Source organism: Echiichthys vipera (assembly GCF_963691815.1).
Source record: "Echiichthys vipera genome assembly, chromosome: 3".
Taxonomy (NCBI): domain Eukaryota; kingdom Metazoa; phylum Chordata; class Actinopteri; order Perciformes; family Trachinidae; genus Echiichthys; species Echiichthys vipera.
The window spans coordinates 3,372,339-3,396,906 of record NC_139828.1 but is presented as its reverse complement, the minus strand read 5'-3'; the positions used below and the strand labels follow the sequence as shown (position 1 = coordinate 3,396,906).

The window sequence follows — 24,568 nt, the reverse complement described above, 5'->3', positions numbered from 1 at the left end:
TTTGCTCGAAAGCAAAAGGGTCACCTTTCAGGAAAAACTAAATATAGGACGTTGTTTTCCAGTGATGTCAGTCGCGGAGGGGTGATGTTGATGTCTCAGAGAAGGAGAGAACTGTCAATCATCTATTTTATTGCCTGCTTGAAATAACATCTGTCATTTAGCCTCACTATTCAACTATAATCAGCAAAATTATGGGCTGCAGTGGCAGGGCTATAATTAAAGTCAGAATATGGAAACATGTCTATGTTAGCCAGTCAGCAGAGCACACATATCCGGTCCTCATGTTCCCACCAGCAGTGATGCTGGAACTGCTAAAAATATTCATTTAGCATCTTCAACATGTTGTAATGATGGAAAAGAGACAAAATATCCCAACGAGATGCACTCACAGACGTTTGTTCCCCTGCAGAATAAACACAAAGATAATTGTCTTCAACATCTACCTCAGGTTCTGCCTCTTCATACTCTGTGAACACGCAGGCCTCCTCATAGGAGGGGTAGAGCTCGGACCATCCATCCTCAGTGCACGTCCTGTAGATGTAACCTAAAAACAACACACCCATAAGCCTCTCAGTGGTACGGACGGAGGAGACATGCACAACAAGATAACAGTGGAGGCTGAGGAAGAGGATGTGAGCACACAAAACACAGCTAAGAGGACTGGAGAGACCAAATCTGAACGCAAAAATGTATTAAATTCAAACCTTTTATTGTCACAGCATTAGCACATATCATACAAATACAAGGTAACTGATTAATGATCCATTTGTTGTCTGATTCATGAATATGCAGCTTTCCTGATGAAGTCTGTTAGTTTTACTGTGACACTAATGAATAATAAGATTTAAAAGGTACCTCCTCCTCTCTCTCTGCAGATGCAGATCAAACGTACACACACAGCGTGTTTCTCAGATGTGAACTAACGCCACAGTCCTTCATTAGGATTCAGTGTGTCGCACTAAAACTCCATCTGTCTGTTAACGAAGAGAGCGGCAGGAGACTTACCTGTGAAGAGGACGCATCAACATTTATGCACATGTACACACTAAACAACCAGCCTCGCCATTCACCAGACAGACGGAGGTGTTGTGGTCTCGTAAAAATAATGTTCCCATCCAACTAAACTGCAAATGGAAATGTATTTTGTCCTGGACTGGACCGTTGTTTCCCCCCAGATGTATCACAAAGTCTGCTAAAGTCTGCTAAAGTCTGCTGAAGTCTGCTTAGGGGGACAAAGTCGGGGCGGAGGCTGCTGAGGTGTGTGAAACCAAAAATCAACGTTTATTTGAACCGCCTCGTTCTCATTCCTGCATCAGGTACTGCTGTTTTGTCACGTTGTAGATGCTCAGAGTGCTTCAGGACTAGGAGCACCAAACTCTCCCGTAAGAAGGCAAGTTGGGGTGAAGGATGGGTCAAACACACACCAGGCTGTAGTTATGTGCCTCACCCGTACCAAGTGGTTTTGTTGCGTAAACCTAACCATGTAGTTTTGTTTGAATTCCCAATGTTAACTTAATGTTTTCCCCTTGGGTTTAAAACAGCAAACGTAGTGAAGCAGTTTTAAACGCAGGGTTACCCAAATGTGACGATTTGGGATGAGCACGGGTTGTTTTAATGTAACATGTTACGTACACAACTTAAGTTAAATATCTCTTTTATTCCAAACCATCATCTTTTTTCCCGTTCACCTGTAATTGGTACAAGCACGTATAATCTGGAGCAAAGTACCACAAAATAAAGATTTCTACCAATTAGAAAGTGAATAAAGTCTGAGGAGGGCGGCACGTTGGTGTGGTGGTTAGCACTGTCACCTCACTGTCGCCCTGGTTCGAATCCCGGCTGGGCCCCTTCTGTGTGGAGTTTGCGTGTTCTCCCTGTGTCTGCGTGGGTTTTCTCCGGGTTCTCCGACTTCCTTCCACAGTCCAAAGACGTGCACTTGCTAGGTTCCTTGATGACTCCTGAAATTGCCCGTAGGTGTGAATGTGAGTGTGAGTGGTTGTCGGTCTCTAGTTGTCTCGTGCGTCCTGTCAAGGGTGTGCCCCGCCTCACGTCCGATGTCAGATGGGATCAGCTCCAGCTCACCCCGACCCCGATAGGAACAAGCGGTTGAAGATTGATTGATGGATGAAGCCTGAGGAACACTTTGTCACGGGCCAACCTGCATGGGCTGCTCACATTATAGTCCCAAAAACCCCAAAAAATCATTCTTTGTGAAAACCAACACAGTTCTGGTCTTGGTGCTGCTTCTTCTGAGCTGAAGTCAACTGTGCAACCACAAAACAACAACAATGTCCCCCTCTCAACTCTCAGTCTTCCAGGTTGCTCTGATTAAGGCTGTGTGCATGAACACGTTTGCAAAGTCTCTCTCTGCAGGTACAGAGGCGTAAAAGTACTTGAGCCCGCTGTTTGCTGTCAAGCTGCTCCTTCAACATGGCCAAGATAGTGTGTTGGGATCAATACTCTGCAGTCATCAGTAAATGTCTCTGCAGTCCTCAGTTTGGACATATTAGCAGTCTGATTTGGTTGCAATGTACTTTAGCAGTGTAACGGCAGGATTTAATCAATGTTATAGTGTTAAATCAGGCGTAAAACCTCCAATGGTGCACTTGGAAAGCTTAAGCTGCTGCGCTAATGCTAATTGTAGCATGCGGAGGTGAGTGGATAGCCTGTCAGAGTATGTTCTGTTCTTGTCCTTCACACAACTTAACTCAATGCTGAGTCAGGGAGTTGTTTAACGTACAGGTTGGACATGTAGACATTTTTTTTGGACGGGTTAAACAATGACTTTCTATCCCGTCCTGTTTCCATCGTAGCAGCTAATAGCGTTGGGCGTTGCTGGTTGCCAGGGTTGACTGTTGTTGCTACAGAAACAAGAAATCATGTTGAGTTGAGAGCTAGCTAATCGATTACACAGCACTCACAGAAAGACTTCCAGCTAAAGACTGGCTAACGGGGGCTGCAGTAGCTTAGTCCATAGGTGACTTGGCTCGCCGGTTCGAGTCCCTGTGTGGATCATGAATGGAGTGGTGTCTGGAGAGATGCCAGTTCATCTCCTGGGCACTGCCGAGGTGCTGTTGAGCAAGGCACCAAACCCCCAACTGCTCGAGACGCTGAGCCATTGGCAGCCCCCTCACTCTGACATCTCTCCATTAATTGCATGTATATAGGTCCCGCTTGTACCCGCAACCTGGCCGGATCATTACAATACTTACCCAGTTGTCTCCCTGCGTACCTTTCCTCTTGTGCTCATTCCCTGTGACCAGTTTGTCTTGGTTCTCTCCTTGTTTTCCCTTTATTCTTCTTTCTTCTTCTAAAATAAGTTCATTAAATCTGTTAAATTCACTCTCCTGAGTTCCGTGTCTGCATTAGGGTCCAATCCCCCCCGTGTGTTCCCCGTCACCCCACGTGACAGTTACCCTGTATGCTTCATTACTGACATGGAGCGGACTGATGGCTGACACACTCGAACATGGCAACCCGACTGCTGGACTTATTTTTTGTTGTTGCGACTACAATCTTGAGACACTAGATGGCGTTGTTCATTCTCCATATTCAACCTTTAACGTCCCCTTGCATCCAAAACTACGACAACAGTATGAAAGTATGAGATGTTTACTTTGCTCACTTTCCTCTGAGCAACACTGACAGCGGAGCGGTCAGGTGAAGGCCGCGAATGATGAATCTCAACGAGGCACATGTTCTCCCACCATGGCCCGGAGTTAGAATGACGGCGCTCACTCGGCTCTGCGAGCATCACGGCGGTCGCACAAGGTCATCAGGTTTTCTGTGTGAATCCGTGTTTACGAGACGGAGGATGAATAGTTTCTGTTTCAGGATGTGAAGACGTCCGTCAGCGTGTGGGGGTTTGAGTCGTGGGTGGTTTTACCGATACTCAGCTGCATTAGCCTCAGAATGATGTGGCGTGTAGAGCCTGCAGGCCTGCAGCCGCAGCCTCGCTGGCTGAATGGTTGGATGTGAATGGAGGTTGAAGGCCGAGGCTCCGGGGAGGGCGCTGGCGCTCATACCGCCATGCTTAACGAGCAGTGCCAATTCCTTCCTCATGCTCTTGGCTCTTACAGTGAGCTCTTTGATTTTCCAATTCATTATTTTCTCTGCATGCAGCCTCCCGTTGGATAGGCTGGATCTATCCGCACCGCTACAGCGCTTGACTTATCCGAGCATCTGTGGAGGAGGAAATCCAGAGGGGTCTGGGAACCCACTAACACTGAGTTATGAGGTCATCGACAGCAACCCCCGCCTCCTGATGCTCCTGAAGTATGTACGCGTAACTTTCCCTGCTGTGTTTCTTCCTCTCTGCTTTGTTCCGTCCCAAGTTATCGCTGTTGCTGGAGAGCATCATTTCCACGTCCAGCATCCCACATACGGCACATGCTCTCTGCCGTCAAAGTGATTCAGCACCACCGACTGCAAACTGGAAGAGTCTGGGCTTTAACCACTGTGATTCAACACAGCGGGCTGTTCTACAGAGAGGGTACGAGTGCATATGTAGGTGTACTCTTTCTCTCTTGATTTGCCAAAAACATTCATTTAAATTTGCTGATTACGTTAATTGGAAACGTAATCCAGTCAGCGTTATCTTTTCTCTGCTTAGTTTTGCATGTGGTCAGACCATAGACTGTATAAAGAAAATGGACGAATCTTGTCAGACTCTGACTCCGCCTCATTTCCTCTGACCAAAAAAGGGCATGTATGTGACGTTGGGGGGAGGGGCGTACATCCATCTGGCTGACGTTTACCTCCGACGAGAAGTGAGGGCCAGAGGCTAGCTGTCGCTCAAGAGGCCACGCCCTTAATTATTCATAAACTATAACCTCCAATAAAATAAAAAATAGCCCCTCCCCCTCAGTGTTGTCATGGAGATCTGAGCTAAACACACAGACTAGAATGTTCTTTTGTCCTTAAACAGGTTTAATGATGCTGTGTAAACGGCCTGTTTAACATGGGGCTCAATGAGAAACTGCTCTGTTATGAAACCTGCCCCTGGTGGACACTCAGAGAACTGGCGCTGACGGAGCTTCCTGATTGGATCAAACAGGAAGTCGCTGTGGTGGGGGCACCCTTTTTTGACGAGAAGCGGAAATTCGATGTGAACACTTCAGACATTGTGAAGCGAGGGCAACAGAGGACGCATCTTCTCCGCAAACTGAACTGTTTTTCTGTCAGCCCTGTTTATTCAGTGTGGTTTCAGGCTGAGCAGCTGACTGCTACTATGGCCTATAACCTGCTGTAGTGTTTGTCATCTTATATACATATACACACATGCACACACACACTCCATTTGATGCAACACACACCCACGTTATGTTCCTTTTGGGTTGTTTAGTTCAATAAACACTGCATTATATTCAGAGCTCTGTGTGTCTTCTCTCCTTTGTTTCAACCTGAGAGCCAGGGTTGTAACACCTGTAGGTGAATTTCCTCAGTTGCCCTCAGGTCGTTGCTGTGTCTCACCTGTCTGCAAAACAAAGCGTTTTTTAAAATGTGTTATCCTCCCTGCTATTCGTCTCGTAAATTCTTTATATTGATTTTATTCCTTTTACCATGTACATCTTATTGGTCAAACATGTGCAACTGACCCTTGATGACACTGTATTCCTTGGCCTTTTATTCTATGTATTTACTTTATTAACTTATTCTATATATATTTCATGTGTGTAATGTGCCTTTTGCACTGTGCCAGTATTCAAGCTGCTGAAATCAAATGCACCTGGGGGGATTAATGAAGTTTTTACTGCGTTTTGCTCCATTTCCTCAGTTTTTGGTGTCTTCCTTCGTCCTCCAAATGTCCAGAAACATTTTTTTCTACCATCTCAGTTGCATCTGTTTCTCTCGATGATGTATGAGAGAGCCTGTGAATGTTCTCATTCGTCCAGGTCGTCGTTATCCTCAAAGCAATTTCAGTCCAAAGCAACTGGACTTGGTTATTTGTCTAGGAAGACGTTTCACCTCTCATCCAAGAGGCTTCATCAGTTCATGTACGCATCTGACCAGGCTGGGACTGGTCCAACTAACTGGTGTGAGATCCAGGTATTTAACCTCTCACAAGGCCGATGATGTCACTGAAACCCTTTGTGCTCCAAGTGCCCACGCCCGTCGTTAGAGTGACAGTCATTGGTGGGCAGTTGGTTTCGACTTCGTTAGTGCTCTATTGAGTCTGAACGACAGTCGTTGGGGTCACCCGGGCCATGTGTGAACAGTTGTCCTTTGAGGTTAGATTGTTGAATCTCCTGGGAAGGGATGAAAGGGCGGCATTGTAAATTGGAGATAAGTGGTGTCTCAGACCTCCTCCTCTGTTTAGCGATGGTTTCTCCACTTTTACATAGATGCCTCTTTTACTCCTCTTTCAAACCATCTGTCCTCTCTGTCCAAGATTTGGACATGAAATTGCTTTGAGGATGTATGAGAGAGTTCTTAAGACCTGGCGGCTGGATGTGACAGGGGTCTGCAGAAGGTGGGGGTCGTGTAAACAGCGCGGAGGGCGACGATCTCTGCAGCCAAGTTCAAACACAGGAGTCGAGTGCACGTGATCCACGTAGATAAAAAACCCTCCAGTCTCCATAAACCACTCAGGGAAAGCATAACATCAGCCCAAAGAGAGATCTAAAAATAACCTGCTCCCTTTGCTGAGCTGTAAACTGAAACATGCACGACCTGAGCACAAGTTCATTATGCCGGGAAAAGTAAAAAATCGGCCTGTTTTTGACAGAACGAACACGAACACGAACCCAAAACTCAACACGGCCTTCAGACTGATCGTTGGCTGACAACATCAATGGAGGGAAAAACAGCTGAGGCACAAACAGGAGGATAACAAGAGCTCCAGTATGACTGTTGGCAGGGTTATTAATCACGTCTCTACCTCGAACTAACACAAACATCTCTGCTGCTCCAAACAAAACCAAGTGCAAATGTGGACGAAGGAAACAATTATAATGAATAGAATTACCTAAAACATTAAATAACCAAGTCAAATCAGTAAAGAGGCATAAGAAACATAAAGAAAAGAGGATACAAAGGGCCCCTGAAATCCAAAAATGTAATATAAGACCAACAATATGTTTGTTATGTCATTTTTTAAGAGTTTAAATTTGTATTAATTACCTTAAACCTGTGATTATTCTCACTTGTCCAGGTCTTCCTAGACAAATAACCAAGTCCAGTTGCTTTTGACTGAAATTGCATTGAGGGTATTTAATTACCTTGGTTATTAGCAAACAGCTGGGAGACATTGGCACACGAGACGCTGACCACCTGTCCCACCTCAGCACGATACCAGCAACGAATCTCATCCCACGCTGTCGGACAACCTGAGACAAGGAGAGGACATTTTGGTTAGAACAGATGATGTGAAGGGCTGAATGGGACAAATACAGTAAAAAGCCTTAAAGTGAAATATCGGCGAAAAATCCCAGGGTCTTTTTTGGCAAATACACAAATACACAGATAATATTTTTCATGTAACAACTATTAACGGAGATATCTCGGAGATGTCTCGGACATCTCATCTCATCTCATCTTCAGCCTCTTATCCGGGGTCGGGTCTCGGGGGCAGCAGCTTTAGCAGGGGACCCCAAACTTCCCTTTCCCGGGCCACATTAACCAGCTCTAACTGGGGGATCCTGAGGCGTTCCCAGGCCAGTGTGGAGATCTAATCTCTCCACCTGGTCCTGGGTCTTCCCCGAGGCCTCCTCCCAGCTGGACGTGCCTGGAACACCTCCCTAGGGAGGCGCCCAGGGTTCATCCTTACCAGATGATCCTGAACCACCTCAACTGGCTCCTTTCAACGCAAAGCAGCAGCGGCTCTACTCCGAGTTCCTCACGGATGCTGAACTTCTCCCCCTCTCTCTAAGGGAGACTCCAGCCCCCCTCCTGAGGAAACACATTTCAGACGCTTGTACCCGCGACCTGGTTCACTCGGTCCTGACCCAGCTTTCATGACCACAGGTGAGGGTAGGAACCAAGATTGAGCGGTAGATCGAGAGCTTTGCCTTCCGGCACAGCTCTCTTAATAAAAAACAAAAAAGCAACACATGTGAATGTCAGGACAACAAGTCCAAGATGCTAATGAAGACAATTATGGATTTAAGATAACCATCCTTATACAGATTGTGACCAGATAAAGCGTTTGTGTAGTAATTTCAATATGTGGATGCTTTGGCATTGCTTGAGCTGGATATCGAGCATATTCCACAGCTTCACACCTCGTACCGACGCACAAAAGCCTAACACCTCGTACCGACACAGAAAAGCCTCAGACATCGTACAGACACGCAAAAGCCTCAGACCTTGTACCGACACGCAAAAGCCGGAACAACTCATTTTATACTTCAATGCACGATGCAGAGCCAAACTGAAATAACGTTAATGTGTGGAGAGGCTGTCGTGATTGGATCAGGACAGTCTCCCTCTCCTTTGTAGTCGTTGTTTTTGTCTCCCTCTGTCGCTGTTTTTCTGTATGTGCTCCCCTTTCTGTGTTTCCTGGTTTGAGTTTCCTGGCAGGTGAGTCTCGTTAGCATTGATCACCTGCCACTCTGTATATTAAGCCGGTCCTGAGCCTCCGATCATACCCTCAACATACCCTGATGTCTCCCTGCGTACCTGTCCTCTTCCTCGTGTCAGTTTGCATCAGTTCTCTTCTTGTTTTTCCTTTGTGTTTTTGTTTTTAGTGCAACTTTTTGTAAAATAGTTAATACCGTCTCCTGAGTTCCGTGTCTGTGTTTGGGTCCCATCCCCGTGTGTTCTCCGTCACCCCCCGTGACAGAGCCCTTCAAACCAAAAAGACTAATTCAGGAGGCTGCACCGGAAACAATCAAACACATACGAATCCCCTGAAAACCAGATGAAGTGGAAATGATCTTCCTGCACCGCTTAACCCTCCTGTTCTCCTAAGGGTCAATTTGACCCCATTTAATGTTTAACATCTCTAAATAACGACGTCTTTTTGTGTTTTTTTGCTTTATATTTATGACTTTTCCTCATTTTATGGGGATAACTCATAAAAAACCTAAAATTGTGATGATTATATATATTTTTTATTGTTCTTATCGTACATGTACTTGTGGCATCGGTGTTCCTTTGGGTCAGTTTGATCATCTGGATGATTTAATCATTATTATTATTGTTTATTTTACAATTCAAATATTATATGAGGTCAAATTCATGCTGCTGTCCTTCATAACGGACGTTACTTTCATTCCAGATGTTACAAATAACACAAAATAGCACTTAAAATAACAGACTTACTTTAAAACACACACACAGAAATCCCTCCATGCAGTTTAACATCAGTGATATTTTTCATTCTGTTAAATAAAAACATAAAGTACCCGACTTCACTTGAGTCACACATTGATTATGATCATTTTCCAGATGTTTAACGGTCAAATTGAGTCTTAGAATAAATGGTGTTAGTGAAATTTGAGGGCAACAGGAGGGTTAAATCTCTCCCCTGTTTTAATTACAGACAAAAATAACCTTTCTTCTGCCCTCTCTTCATGGAGCGAATGACTGGTTTGACTACAGATCCCCCTAATCAAGAGTCATTCTGTCTATAAAGAAAACCAGTGTCCTGATGTCATTTGTGAACGGGTTTCCCCCGGTCTGGGAACAGGAAGGGGCTTTTGATTCATTGACGTCCTCTCTGCCCACGCTTCGTCTCAGCCGCTCCCTTCACACGGCTGACGAGCTCCAACCGCAGCCTCCGTCGCTCCGAATGAGGGAGGTGTGGAGAGTGGGGGGGAGGGAAGGGAGCGGTAATGAGGAGCCACCGCCGCGCCTCACACATCAAAGCCGCTTGGCCCTGTGTCAATTAAAACAGCAGCGAGCCGAGACACACCACCGCTCATTCATAATAAAACACAGCTCTTGGCTGCTGCTGGAGGCTCTCCTGCCAAAGCCGTGATGAGGCAAACATCACTCTGGATATACATAACTTTTCTTTGCTTTGCATCTGAGATATTTAGCTATTTTTAATCTGCTGCGCCAATTAAAACGGCGCCTTCTTAAGCCCTTATTGTAAATGCTCTAATGGCTCTCCAGGTGATGAAAGCCTGAGCCCTCGGTGCTCGTGTACAGTGCAGTCGCTCGTTTGAATCCCGGCGTGTGAAAGGACCTCTGCAGGTGGCAGTGAGCTCCTTCATTAGGTGCTAATTAAAGCATAGCTCGTGGCACTCTGACAGCACGATACAACAAATGAATGGAGTGGTCCTTCTCATCAGGAATTAATGGTCGTATCTGTTTGTCCTTGTTCTTTTTTGCATGCATTCACTGCATCTCCTCTCTGGGGTGCCGGTTATCCTTACAGGCGGTTATGTGATGTTCTTCAACAGCGTCATTACGCTCACACATGCACGAGAATCTCACGGCACCTTTTGCACATTGTAACGAGAAACCGGTCCTGAAAACAAACAAAGCAACCCCCCAACAGCGTCTCACTAGGTCCCTCTGTAGAGTCTGTGTGATCATTTATGCATTCAAAGACACTTTGTGATGCTGCTGCAGTCGGCAGAACAGGGAGAACAGAGATGCACCACAGTGTTACGACATTTTTCCAAGAAGATACACACTGCTTTGTAATCGCACCGTATAAATGGAAGTGTAGACTAACCCTGTGTCTGGACTACGGGTCAGTGTCACACTCACAGGCCCACAGTGTCACTGAAGCGAGTGTCTATCCCACTTCTGAGTGGTTCACAAACTTTCCAAGCATTCAGCAGCAGACATTAATAAATCAAGTCAAATCAACATTTATTTATACAGATATATTTTATTTTCATACAGAAAAGAATCGCACAGTGCCAAGTTACAGAGATGTACAGAAAACATTCACACAGACACACACAGCCATGCTGACACACACACTCACACCTACACAAACACTAGCTGTCACTACAGAGACATGACCGGGCAGCGAGACCTGAGGTACAGAGGAGGCTAGAGGAAGCTACCTTTGGGGGGGGGCCAACCACACTGGGAGAGATCCCAGTCCAAGGTCACAGGGAGCACCGCCACAGAGACCACCCCAACCCGGGCAGACAGGAGCCCCCGCACCAAGGTGCAGAGCCCTCTAGCTGCCCGGGCCGGAACTGTCCACGGGACAGCACCCCCCGCAGCCAGACCAGAGACAACTCCCAATCTGGCAGGCCCCCTGAGGAAACACTGGAGATTAAAAACTGTTGCCTAAAACAGTAAAGGGTTCAAATATGGAGGCTAAAAAACACAAGGGACTAAAACATAAAGGTATAAAAGCACAGAGGCTAAAAACGTGAACTAGAAAATAAAAGCATAAGACATAAGAGGCCATAACAAATAAAAGCATGAAGGCTCAAACACAGAGATTAAATCAGCAAAAAAGGATCAAAAGTGTTGATAGCACCTAAAAGACATCAATTAAAAGCCTGGTTAAAAAGATGGGTCTTAAGCCTCTTTTAAAAAAACCTCAGCAGTCTCTATAGCAAAATGATCAGTACATGCACAGTGTAAGTCACAGTTTGTCCATGAATAAACTCTGCGTTTCCCTAGTTACAGCCTCCAGAGTTGAGAGTCACGCTCTGCTTTGTAGAGATTGCGAAGCGTAAATAAACATATTTATTCAGCCGTTTCATTGGACATCAAACTCACGTTTAAAGATAGACTTAAAGCGTACAGAGACGCTTCGAGGTCACGCGCACGCCTGTGAGACGGGAGCCTGACGGAGCCGCTGCAGACAGATTCCTTAATTAGAATCAGAGCTTATCTGTTGTGGGAGACGATCAAGTGAATAACGCCTGTGAGTCGCCTGTGGTGCAGACACGGGGCAGATTTAGTAGGACGAGCACATGCACCCTCGTTAGAGATGACTCTCGTAGCTGTGACGGGTGCACACGACAGCAGCGGAGGCCCGCACGTTATTGCCGTTCTATTGTTGGATTATCTCTCAGAGGCAGGTAGACAGAGTCAAACCTGAGCGGCGTGTCTTGAAACTTGAAACTAAGGGCGCCCTCCCACTGTGCCTCCGTCCCGTGCCCCGTGCTTTAGGGTCCTTGTCCCCCCCTCCAGGCCAGTTTGTACTCACACTACCTGGGCCTCGGAGAATGCTTCTTGCTGCCTATACGTCATCACGCCGTAACACGTCACACGCATTGATTGACGTCATGGCGATGCGTGGCTTTGTTTCCAGATCTTTCCGTAGACCTCGGAGTTTTTGTGCGTCTTGTCGACTGTTTTTGAATCTTTTCAGCGACCAAATCTGCAGTAAACACTCCACCTCAGCATCACACCAACGTCAACCTCTCAACAGGCGCACATAAATGACCTCAGAACCGCCGTAAGCCTCGTGCTCGTACACGTGCAAACACGCTCTACAAAAGCCCATCTCTCTCAGACGGGCCGTGGACGGCCAGCTGGCCGCAGTTATACGCGGAGCGGTTGCACTCACACTGGTCAAACGCACTAGGCTTGACCCGAAAAACCTGTTTTGGCCCGGTGCAGAAGGACAGTGTGAGTGCACCCTAACAGTGCAGTTAGCCTGTGAACATTCTCATTTGTCCAGGTCACCGTTGTCCTGGTTGAGAGAGGATCTCCACACCAGTTAGTTGGACCAGTCCCAGCCTGGTCCTGGACCAGTCCCAGCCTGGTCCTGGTCCAGTCCCAGCCTGGTCCTGGTCCTGGTCCTGGTCCTGGTCCTGGTCCTGGTCCAGTCCCAGCCTGGTCCTGGTCCTGGTCCTGGTCCTGGTCCTGGTCCAGTCCCAGCCTGGTCCTGGTCCAGTCCCAGCCTGGTCAGATGCGTACATGAACTGATGTAGCCTCTTGGATGAGAGGTGAAACGTCTTCCTAGACAAATAACCAAGTCCAGGTGCTTTTGACTGAAATTGCTTTGAGGAGAACAGTGCAGTAACACAAGGATTTATGTGATTTATGATAAACAAGAAACAAAGGAACAAGTTACGAGAAGCTTTTTCATTTCCGAGGTGCAGACATGACGCGGCAGCCAGAATTAAATCGAACCAGACATCAATCTAAATGGATGTTATCTGTATTTCCTCTTCCCCTGTAACGCCACAGCTCAGTGTTTTATTCCTCCTCTGGCTACAACTCCTCTTCTCACACTTCACTTCTCACGTGTGTCGTCTCTTTGACGTGTATATTTCTGCTGCTGATGTGATATTGTTATAAAATATTACAGGAGCACAGGTTCCAATGGGATGTATCAGCAATATCAAGGGGGACAAAGTGAGAGTCAGGACGGTGCTCGTGTACTTTAACTGACTGATTGTGGAAACATGAAGTGAGATTTATGTTCTGTTTAGACAGAAGACGTCTCCACGGCCTGGATCTCCCAACTCATCTCCCCCCTGTGGCTTCACAGGAGAGAGAGAGAGAGAGAGAGAGAGAGAGAGAGAGAGAGAGAGAGAGAGAGAGAGAGAGAGAGAGAGAGAGAGAGAGAGAGAGAGAGAGAGAGAGAGAGAGAGAGAGAGAGAGAGAGAGAGAGAGAGAGAGAGAGAGAGAGAGAGAGAGAGAGAGAGAGAGAGAGAGAGCAGTGATGACATGTTCCTCTGAAAGGGGAAATAGCCTGTGTTCACGATGGTTTCACACTGAAATGACATTGTTCTTCAAGGGAATTTTGCATAATCTTTCTTTTAGAGACTGGTTTGGTGCGGCGTAAGCAGTGACGCAGACATCGTACCTGGGCATGGCGGTGAAGAAGGAGCCGACATAGCACTTCGAAATGATACTGAAGTACAGCGTTTGAGTAAATTTACTTTGTTGTGTATGTATTTGTTGTATCAACTGGTCTTTTTTAGGGATTATTTAAGCTTTGTTTAAAACCTCAATAGATGAATGAATCACTTGAATCCTGATGGTTAAAGCTGCAGTCGGCAAGATCGAGTTGACTCTCACGCCCCTCCCCCTCTACCATCGAGCTCCTCCTCTCCCTCCCACCGAGTGCTCGTCAGCGCGCGTGCAACATATTCCTATGAACGCGCCCGTCTCTTCTCTCATCAATAAACAGCAGGGAGTACACGCTACATGGAGGTAGGCTGGCTAACATACACAGGAATCTGGTGCACACCCACAGTCCAAAGACGTGCAGGTGTTGGGTTCATTGATGACTCTAAATCATCCGTAGGTGTGAATGGTTGTCTGTCTCTGTTCGTCTCTATGTGTCCTGTGATAGACTGGCGTCCTGTCCAGGGTGGACCCCGCCTCACGCTCGATGTCAGCTGGGGTTGGCTCCAGCCCCTCCCGCGACCCCGACAGGGACAAGCGGTTGAAGATGAATGAATTAATGAATAGCTTGAGGAGTGTGCCTGTGATATTGTAACATGCGCAAGGGGGGAGGGGGGATCTGTGGCGTGTTCACGAACTGTGGACTGTGCTGAGTGGACAGGATGGTACGGGTGCAGTGGATTTTTGCAAAACAAACAATAAGCTCCACGTGCACATAGACGCACATTTTTTCTTCTATGTGTTGTTTTATCGGAGCAGAGTGCCGGCTTCAGGGAATATGATCAAAAAAATGTTGCCCACTGCAACTTTAGAGGAAGAAGAAGAATTCCTTTTTATTTATCCCGCTCTATTATTATTCATGTTACACACACACACACACACACACACACACACACACACACAGGCCTGAAATACACACACATGCACAAACAGGACCTATATACATGCAATTAATGGAGAGCTGTCAGAGCGAGGGGGCTGCCAATGGATCAGAGCCCCCGAGCAGTAAGGGGTTCAGTGCCTTGCTCAGGAGATGAACTGGCACCTCTCCAGCGACCAGTCCACGCTCCATTCATGGTTCACATAGGGACTCGAACCGGCGACCCTATGGACTGAGCTACAAAAACACATAACTGCAACGTCTGCAGTTTCCTGCGGGCTGCCGTATTCTTCTTTCTCCTCCCGTTTCTGTATCTCTGTTGTCATTATCCAATAAAATAAATATTTAGGAATGGGTTAAACTTCCTCGCTGTGACATATTTAGATTTCTTGTTTAGTAAAAAACAAACTGTCCATAATCCAAAGATAATAAATGTATAATAATACAAACAAAAGCAGCAACTCCTCACACTCGAGAAGCTGCAACCTTCAAACACATCCGAACATTTCTGCTCGATAAACAGTCCATCGGTTATCATTGCTGTTGATGAACGGTGATATTTCTGTCATGTCTGCAGTAAAATGTACTTTGTTACTTTTCACCTCTGGTATTTTGGTTTGTGTAATTAGTTATGAAAATGACAAGTGCGCGTGACCGCAAAGAGACAAGAGAGGGCAGAACAGTCAAGGTGTGTAATGATCTGTGGAAATGCCAACAGTGGAGTGTGCACACACACACACACACACACACACACTCACACACACACACAAATGCGCTCCCTCCTCCTCAGTAATTGGCTGGTTGTGAGTCTAATTAGAAGTATCCTTTAAAAAGAGTCAAGACTGTTAAATCTGGTGCAGGCGGTTTTTCTCAGCCCCTCCCTTCGTACAGTGACCTGCACGAGTCATCGCCACTGTGCTCCTGATACCGTTACACAGCTGTATCATGTATGTCGCCCTATAATCAGCATTTTCTCCCCATCACTGAAGCGCTTTGCTGATACTGACTCGTGTTTTAATGCGTTTCTTCAGACTCTCTTTGAGACTCTTTTGAGAACTTTGTCTTCATGTTTTGCTGCAGTGTAGACAGCTCTTGCTAATGCTGGGGTAGCAGCTATTTCTGCTCCAGCGTTGTGTTTGCGTGTAAAGGTAGAAACACTAAAGTGAGCTCTGATCTGCTCCAGCGTTGTGTTTGCGTGTAAAGGTAAAAACACTAAAGTGAGCTCTGATCTGCTCCAGCGTTGTGTTTGCGTGTAAAGGTAAAAACACTAAAGTGAGCTCTGATCTGCTCACGCTGGCTCACGTGGCGTACGTGCTTCCGTAACATCCGTGTGCAGAGTTCAGGTAAACAACAACAAACACGTGGGACTGTTTCCATCAGTGGGACGTTCAAGTGTCCCGGGTGGAGCCGAGGCGGTGGGAGGCTGCAGACCGTGCTGCAGATCCCTGTCACACTGTATGGCGTCCTGCTTCTCCGCTGTTAGGGAGAGAAGGTGGAGGACGTTTCTACGCATGCACCAGCTCTGGGTGCTGTTGTGTGGCAGCGCTTCACAGCTCCACCCACACACCTGGCGTGCACACAGTACTACATTAAATTTCACACACTTTCACGTCACCGTATGCACACAGATTTCCCCCCAAAGACGCTCGTCTAAACGCGGAATAAAAAGTCAGACCGCAACGCCACTTTTGCATTTCTTGGTCTAAACAGGGCCTCAGGCTTTCACCGTCCTCACTCACGCTCTGAAATGACCTGTGATTGGCCGAAGACTCCTCTCACAGGCTCGACTCTGTAAAGCCTGAAAATAAAGCCAAGAGGCTGTGCAGATCTACTTGAATTACAATACGCTGAAAGGTTGTTATGGATTTTGTTTGTTGTTGAATGACGCCAAAAAATTCCTGCCTAATGCAGCAGTGAGTGCCTCTCTCTGTGTACGTCTCATTTACTTCCCCATCTCCTCTCTGTCATTGACTTTTCAAGTCTCCGCTCTCATGGTGTTTCCTGTGGGACTGGAGGTGTGAGGGTAATTAACTTGAAGCAGACGATACATCTGTCCTCTCTCGCTCCCCAGCGGACAATTGATTCCAAGAACGAGAGAGAGGGTTTTCATCTGCCTTGCTGTAATTACTTTACCCGTTACATTCAAATACAACCGCGCTCGCACCACGCGTCTTTTGTGGTCGCCATTACGAGTCCTTATAATTTCCCAATCACTCCTTCACAAGCCGTATCGCCCTCTGCCTCCTCTCTTCAGTCCACCCATCTGTTCATCCCTCATTTAGTCCCACCTGACGGGTTCTTCCGCTCTTGATGAATCCTGATGAATTATCTGAATGGATTTGCAGGTGAATTGTGTTCCTGAACGCAACTGTTTGATCCCATATTCAAACTAACAACGTCTTTATCTTTTCGTGCATTGAGGTAAATTGGTGCTTTTAGCAAAATGTGCTAAGCTGTCAAAAATAGAAGCAGTTACGATAATGGAGAAAAGCGGAGCAGGTGTAATTGATCGGTAGAATTAGAGCCGTGAATCAACCTCCACGTCTCAAGTTGTAGGATTCAAATAGTTTGTGTTGCTTTTCGGCCGTTATAGAAACAACTAGTGAGTTAATGCCATCGTCCCAGTGAGTCTTTAAGTGAAGTGGATGAATTAACTTAGGTTAGGGAGCAAGTCCACGCCTCTACCACACCTCTAATCACCTGATGAACCCTTATATAACATGCCAGCCCGTCCAATGCTGAACCTTCGACCCGTTCAATCCATCCAGCCTTTTACTCATTCTCTGCCTCATCCCTCGCCCTCACCTTCATCCCTCATCTGTCGACCCCTTCCCTGATTCTATAACCCCATGTTTCTTTTTTACTCTAACCAATGCACACAGAGTCTTGAGTCACCCGCATTCCCGCTCATCCTCCCGCACCAGAGCAACCAGGCTCATCACATCCCTCCCATATCTCAACCGAATCCCTTCAGCTGACCAATATCCACATCATCACATTTCAATAAGTGTTCAAACGACTTATCGTTGTGCCGCGGTCCTTGCTAGTGAATAACACATGTTAACACAGGTTGTACATAAAAAATGTTGATCTTTAAGTGACATTAAAGTGTCAATACTTGCATTGGAAACCACTGTAAGTCAAGTCAGTCAGTTGTAGAAGTTGCCTGATATCATTGCTTGATGGAAAGTTAATCAAATGACCACAAAGACAACTAAAGACAAGATGCAAAATGAACACAATCTCCAGTGCCAACTAAATACTGAAGTTTCAGCAGCACTTGAGAGGTCAACTCTGCAGAATGTCATTAAAAGAGACACAAAGAGAAACCAAACAACACAAAAAGATAAACACTTTGTACTTCAGTGACCTGCAGAAGTTCATTAATAGCTGCATCAGTTCAGTCCTGAAGTCACACTTTTGTCTCAGTGGCTCATTCTGCAGTTGCTTGGTTAACAGCTGACTCTCATAATCCAATCCTATTCATGCAGGTGTACAGCGCCGACATTATAACCTGACACCTCTCACGACCCCTCTGCAGCAGCTCCCTCCACCATGCCAACATCCTCCTGATGAGTGTGGGGCATTTTTGATCGGTTGAGAGCTCTCTCAAAGGGCTGAGCTATTTCCTGCAAAATCCATACATGTAATAAAGTTCGATTGACTGATTCGATGCTTGTGTATTTGAGTTTGGCGGGTTGGTTAGGTCACTGGGCAGGAAGACCAGCTGGGACTGTTTCTCACTCCAGACTGTACGGCTTGGTAAAAAGCTGACTGGAGAAGTGAAACAGTTGGTCGACTTCAGTCCGAGCTGGAGGCGGCTCATACCTGCCACTTCAAATGCTAATTGTCACGTGTTTGCTTTGTATGATCGCAGGAAAGGGTGACAAACGATGCAATTAATTCTGAGAGACACCAGCTGCGTTGTGCACAGACAGTCCCACCGGCGAGCAGTCGACTGTCTTTGACTCTCTAGCTTTCATGAGGACCGTTTCAAAGGGGTGAGACGGAGCGAGACGAGAGTGGAGCTCACCTGACTGGAATGACCCTGTCACCTCACTCGTAACACACTTCAAAACAAAGAGAATTCATATTTCGGGTGTATTGGACATGCTTTCAGACAGCATCTCAGGTGGAAAATGAAGCGTGGTCCCTCCTGAAGGACAAGCTGTTCCAGTGGCTGACTTTCTTTCTGTGGCATTGAAGGGAGCATAATGGATGCCTCTCCCCTGATTCAGTTGGCTCACCTCCTACCTGAGCCGCACAGACGAAACAGGGCCAGGCCAGGTTGACCAATAATCCAGGCCTCTCCTCACCTGATTACTTCCCTTGATTACTTTGGCAGCTCCGCCAACTGGAGGACGGTAATTTGATAACGGGGAGCAAATGCGCTCACGGTGATTTTGATTAAAGAGTCATCAGGCGAAAGGAAGGCATCCGGTAGCTGCTGTGTGTGCTGCAGTGAGCTTTACATGTGCAGTCTAATCTGTAGTAAAGCTCAAGGTGGTATTTTAATAATGACGCATGGATTGAATGTAGTTTTTGTGATGTAGATGCTGACCATACTGGCCCCGCATGCAGGCAAACACCAAAACACTTGCATCATTTACATTCATAGCTCACATGTAGAAGTGCTGTTACTTGGCTGAAAATACCCAAACCAAGCCCTACCTCTAATCTTAGCTAAAGCTCAACCCATCCCTTGAGTCTAAAACCAAGTCTTAGGGTCCCCACTACATACTGTAAGTATGTGCATCCATCTTTGTTCCTGCAGCGTGATTAAAACACACAGACCTGTCCTGGTGGAGTGGTTGTTCTCCTCCTGTTTGAGGATCTGGTTGCATTCTTCCTGAGCCTTCATGTGCTGGACCACCAGGGCACAGTCTGGGTGGATGGCCTCGGCCTAAGAAGAGAGAACACCAAAGTTACACTTGAAAATACGAGCCAGTGCAGTGACGATGGGACACGGTTCAGCTGGCAGCTGCAGTGACAATGTTTACATGAAGTTCAGGAACAGAGAGCACATCTCAAACACAGCCAATTTCCATTTCACCTGGATACAAGTATCACACATAGAGCTGAAATGTATGAGCTCATTCAGTTACAATAGTGAAGTTAGGGAGGTCCTAAAGGTCCCAGAGCATCTGTTCTTCGTGCAGAAGATGTTCAAAACATTCACCCTCTTTGAACTCTGTCTGCTAAACTTCGAAACAGAGCCCTGATGAGATCAACCACAAAATGCGAAGAGAATCTAATACTCTCAGGAGTGAATTAACAAAAGGATTGTACGGCTTTTGCAGCCACTTAACCTGCACAAATAAGACAAAAGAAACCGTGTCATTCTCAGTGCACGCGTAAGGGTGAAATTCACCCCTTTACTGTGCTGCCATCAAATAGCGTCTGGGTTGCACGAATTGAAATGAGGTAATATGCCGACATTCGGTGCATAATTGTCCCCTTTCGATGCAAATGAGCCTCGTTGCAAAAACTGTCCAATTCACAAAGATCAGTACTAATAGCCACACGCAGTTACAGTGAGATGATTTGCATCTTCAGAGAGTTGGTGGTAATGAAGCGTATCTAAAAGAGCTGTCCTCCACTTCAGATCGTCTGCTTTTACAGTCCCGAGGTTTGCATTTAAAGAAACAGCCCAGACAGACTGGGGCAGTGGGATAGTTTCTCTCCATCACGGATGAAGATTTAAGGAGCGTGTCCGCACCTCGTCAGTCAGCAAATGTAGCTCACAGTCTGAACATCTAATTTGTCTTTTCTTTGCTTTTGTTCTGCCTGTGGCGTTCCTGGTGCAAATGTAACGTTTTTGCTGCTAATTTGGATAATTGCAAATAAAAAAAGTCGTTTCTTTGTGAATACGGACCCTTGGTGTGAACTGGTAGCATCTCATCTCATCTCATCTTCAGCCTCTTATCCGGGGTCAGGTCGCAGGGGCAGCAGCTTTAGCAGGGGACCCCAAACTTCCCTTTCCCGGGCCACATTAACCAGCTCTAACTGGGGGATCCTGAGGCGTTCCCAGGCCAGTGTGGAGATCTAATCTCTCCACCTGGTCCTGGGTCTTCCCCGAGGCCTCCTCCCAGCTGGACGTGCCTGGAACACCTCCCTAGGGAGGCGCCCAGGGTTCATCCTTACTAGATGCCCGAAATGGTAGCTGGAACAAAATGTAACTTTTGAAATAGCTGGTTCACAAACGCAGCTACTGTAGAAGAATCAATTGGATTGAGTGTACTGTTGGTTTATAAGCCAATAACAACCGAGGGAAGAAAAGGAATTTGGATAGTTCAACATTTCACCTTTAAATTGATCCCTTAAATGTTGACTCCTATAAAAAGCACCGGCACAAACATGGACACATCTAAATTCATATAGTGCAATTTACGCTGTGGTGGGCGGTCAGCATTCAAAATCCTTTTAAATCAATATATAATATTTAGTAAGTAAGCAGGGTTTGAATGTTGAATACACAATCAATCAATCAATCAATCAATCGATCCTTTATGTGTTAGGGACAGTCACATTAATGAACAACGATAACAACACATCACTGTAAAAGTGCCGGATTATAGCAAAGATGCTCATTTGCATCCGTAGAAAAAATACAAATACTGCTAAATAAATAAATAAAATACAAATAGAAGAGACAAGACACACCGCACAATACATTACACACTCAGGGGGACACCAGGACGACGGATCGATGTGTCCATCTCTGCGCTTTAAGCTCATCTGAGTTTAATGTAAACCTTGTTGAATACAGATCACGGCTCTATTCCTCTCTCCCCACTTGAAACCCAGAGGATGTCGGTGGTTCCCCTCCAGTGGTGAACCTCTGTGCGGTAATCAGCGCTCCTGACAGCTGTAACGTGGGAGTTCAGTCACTTCCTCTACGTCCTGACATCGACTGTCAAGGCTCCTCCGCCTCGCACTTCCTTTCACGCCTTCTGAAGAATGTGAAGAGGAGGAGGAATGAAACCTGCGTATAGATCCATAATAATCTCAGATGTACAAATTCACATATGCCAGGAAAACATACAGTAGATTGCAGCAGCATCTCCGCCCTGCAGTTAAATGAATTACACGCTATCATGTCATGGAAATTGATTTATTACGGTATCAAGTGAGAACTATTCTCTATAATTGCTTTGAACATGTGTAATTGATTTCTCTGATTAATGTATTTGTTTTGAAACGTGTGAGGAATCACAGAGCACCTGCGGGTCAGACAGACGGAGGCACTGCAGGTCAGCGTGACCTTTGACCTCATTATCTCACAGCACTGCAGTGTCCTGGATTAACACCTCAGTGCTGAGGAGACGCTTACTGCTATTGGACAGATACACCTCCTGGCCTATCGCAGGACATTTCACCCTACAGCTGTCGAATTGTTCTGTGTGTGTGTGTGTGTGTGTGTGTGTTTGTGTTTCCCTAATTGAGCCCATTGTTACCCTAGGTTTCTAGTTTCATGAAGCTGTGATTATCCCAGAGGTCACAAAAGCTCATTTTATACAATACAAAAAAATACTCTCACTACAATGAAACAGCTACTACATGAATACAACTGGACTCATTGAATCCACAGGAGTCTCATCTGTCCAGTTTTCAGTAATTCAAGACTACAGACCCCAGTATGCTGCAATAACCAAATCAGCCTGTGAATGTTCTCATGTGTCCAGGTCGTCCTTATCCTCAAAGCAGTTTCAGTCCAAAGCAACTGGACTTGGTTATTTGTCTAGGAAGACGTTTCACCTCTCATCCAAGAGGCTTCATCAGTTCATGTACGCATCTGACCAGGCTGGGACTGGACCAGGACCAGGACCAGGACCAGGCTGGGACTGGACCAGGACCAGGACCAGGCTGGGACTGGACCAACTAACTGGTGTGGAGATCCAGGTATTTAACGTCTCACAAGGGCGATGATGTCACTGGAACCCTTTGTGCTCCAAGTGCCAACGACTTTTGCCTGAAATTGCTTTGAGGATAACCAAATACACCATTTTAGAATCGATCAAAATAGCACATTTTACTGCCTGTTTCTGCTCCAAAGTGTCTGGATTATCACAGAGTGGGCACGGCTGTAAAGGGAAGACTTGTAGGCACCCACAGCACCAATTTTAATTCACATATCTCAAGATCAGAGGTCAAGGGACCCATTAAAAATAGACATGGCAGTTTTTCCCCTCACCAAAATTTTGCCTAAATTTGGAGTGTTGTTCAGCCCCCTTCTTGATAAGCTAGCATGTGTGCACTAAAGGATTCCTTAGATTGCCTTGTGTCATGTAATAGAAATATTTTCACTCCCTAAAACTGAGTCTGCTACGGCCTCCAAAAGACAAAACGTCAGCAGTGCCCACCAGCGGGCTGGTGCAGTTCAGGGGGCTGAAGACCGTGATGTTGGTCAAGAGACCGGCAGATCTCTTAACCCTCCTGTTCTCCTAAGGGTCAATTTGACCCCATTTAATGTTTAACATCTTAAATAACGACGTCTTTTTGTGTTTTTTTGCTTTATATTTATGACTTTTCCTCATTTTATGGGGACGACTCATAAAAAAACTAAAATTGTCATGATTATATATATTTTATTGTTCTTATCGTACATTTACTTGTGTCATCGGTGTTCCTTTGGGTCAGTTTGATCATCTGGATGATTTAATCATTATTATTATTGTTTATTTTACAATTCAAATATTATATGAGGTCAAATTCATGCTGCTGTCCTTGATAACGGACGTTACTTTCATTCCAGATGTTACAAATAACACAAAATAGCACTTAAAATAACAGACTTACTTTAAAACACACACATAGAAATCCCTCCATGCAGTTTAACATCAGTGATATTTTTCATTCTGTTAAATAAAAACATAAAGTACCCGACTTCACTTGAGTCACACATTGATTATGATCATTTTACAGATGTTTAAAGGGTCAAATTGACCCCTAGAATAAATGGTGTTAGTCAAATTTGACAGGAGGGTTAAGGTCTTTACTAAACAGTAAGAACAAAAGTAATTAAGCAGGTGAGAAAAAAGACAGAAAACTCATTTTTTGGAGCAGAAATTAATTTCGTCTTGTTTCCAAAACTGGTCTTGAAACTCCTTTTGGAGGTAACGACTCAGGTAATACAGCAAATCCTGTACCTGAGCAGAATTAACGATGAAAAGGATAAATATCTCTACGATGTATTGGCCCATAAACTCCTACATTAATACCAGTTCATACCTACAGCAGGAACAAATGAGTGTGTACAGCTGAACAGCTCGATCTGGCAGCGCAGCCTCACTGTGACACAAGTCTCCCCTGCAGGTTCATGGAACAAACCTCCTTCATACAAGCGAGATCGTAACACGCGCATGCTGTCTAATGAAGCAACGCAATGTCATTTTACAGGTTAGTGATGGGCAGAGAATCTGGTGCAACTCATATAATGACGTGCAGAGCCTCACACACATTTTCACAACATCAGACGCAGAGTAATACAATCTTTCAAACGTGTGTGTGTGTGTTTATGTGTGTGTGTGTGTGTGTGTGTGTGTGTGAGTAAACAGTGCCATTTGAGCGTGCACTTTAATTATTGTAACCCCCTATCCTAAATGGCAACAGTTTACGTGGCTGCAGTGCCATTTGAATTCAATCATTGCCTTAACGTTCATTATCATTGGGCGCCAATCGCTTCCAGTAACCTTTACTGAGCCGCCATCATTTACATTCAGAATTTCAGCAGGTCTCTGTTATCATTAGAGGGTGTGTGTGTGCGGGGGTGCATGCTTGTGCGTGTGTGTGTGTGTGTGTGTGTGTATGTGTGTGCATGTGTGTGTGTGTTATTGGCCCTTAAATGTTTTCAATCTTCCCTCCGGGTCAAGTAATTCCCAATATTGCCTTTCATTTCTATGCTGATGACACACAGGTTTATTGGGGACGTGCTTAGGTAGAAGGTTGTAATGGCTAATT

At 45.8% G+C, this 24,568-nt stretch overlaps 1 protein-coding gene across 1 annotated transcript in view; it reads right to left on the bottom strand.

The window, feature by feature from the left end:
• Positions 1-23,972, bottom strand: part of ghrhrb (growth hormone releasing hormone receptor b) — a gene marked incomplete at both ends in the record, with an annotated part of 36,262 nt that extends 12,290 nt beyond the window's left edge. The window contains 4 exons of the mRNA XM_083940780.1: positions 444-544; positions 7,221-7,328; positions 19,403-19,511; positions 23,844-23,972. Coding sequence (XP_083796906.1) covers positions 444-544; positions 7,221-7,328; positions 19,403-19,511; positions 23,844-23,972 — 447 coding nt within the window. The remainder of the gene's footprint in view (positions 1-443; positions 545-7,220; positions 7,329-19,402; positions 19,512-23,843) is intronic.
• Positions 23,973-24,568: the final 596 nt, after the last annotated feature.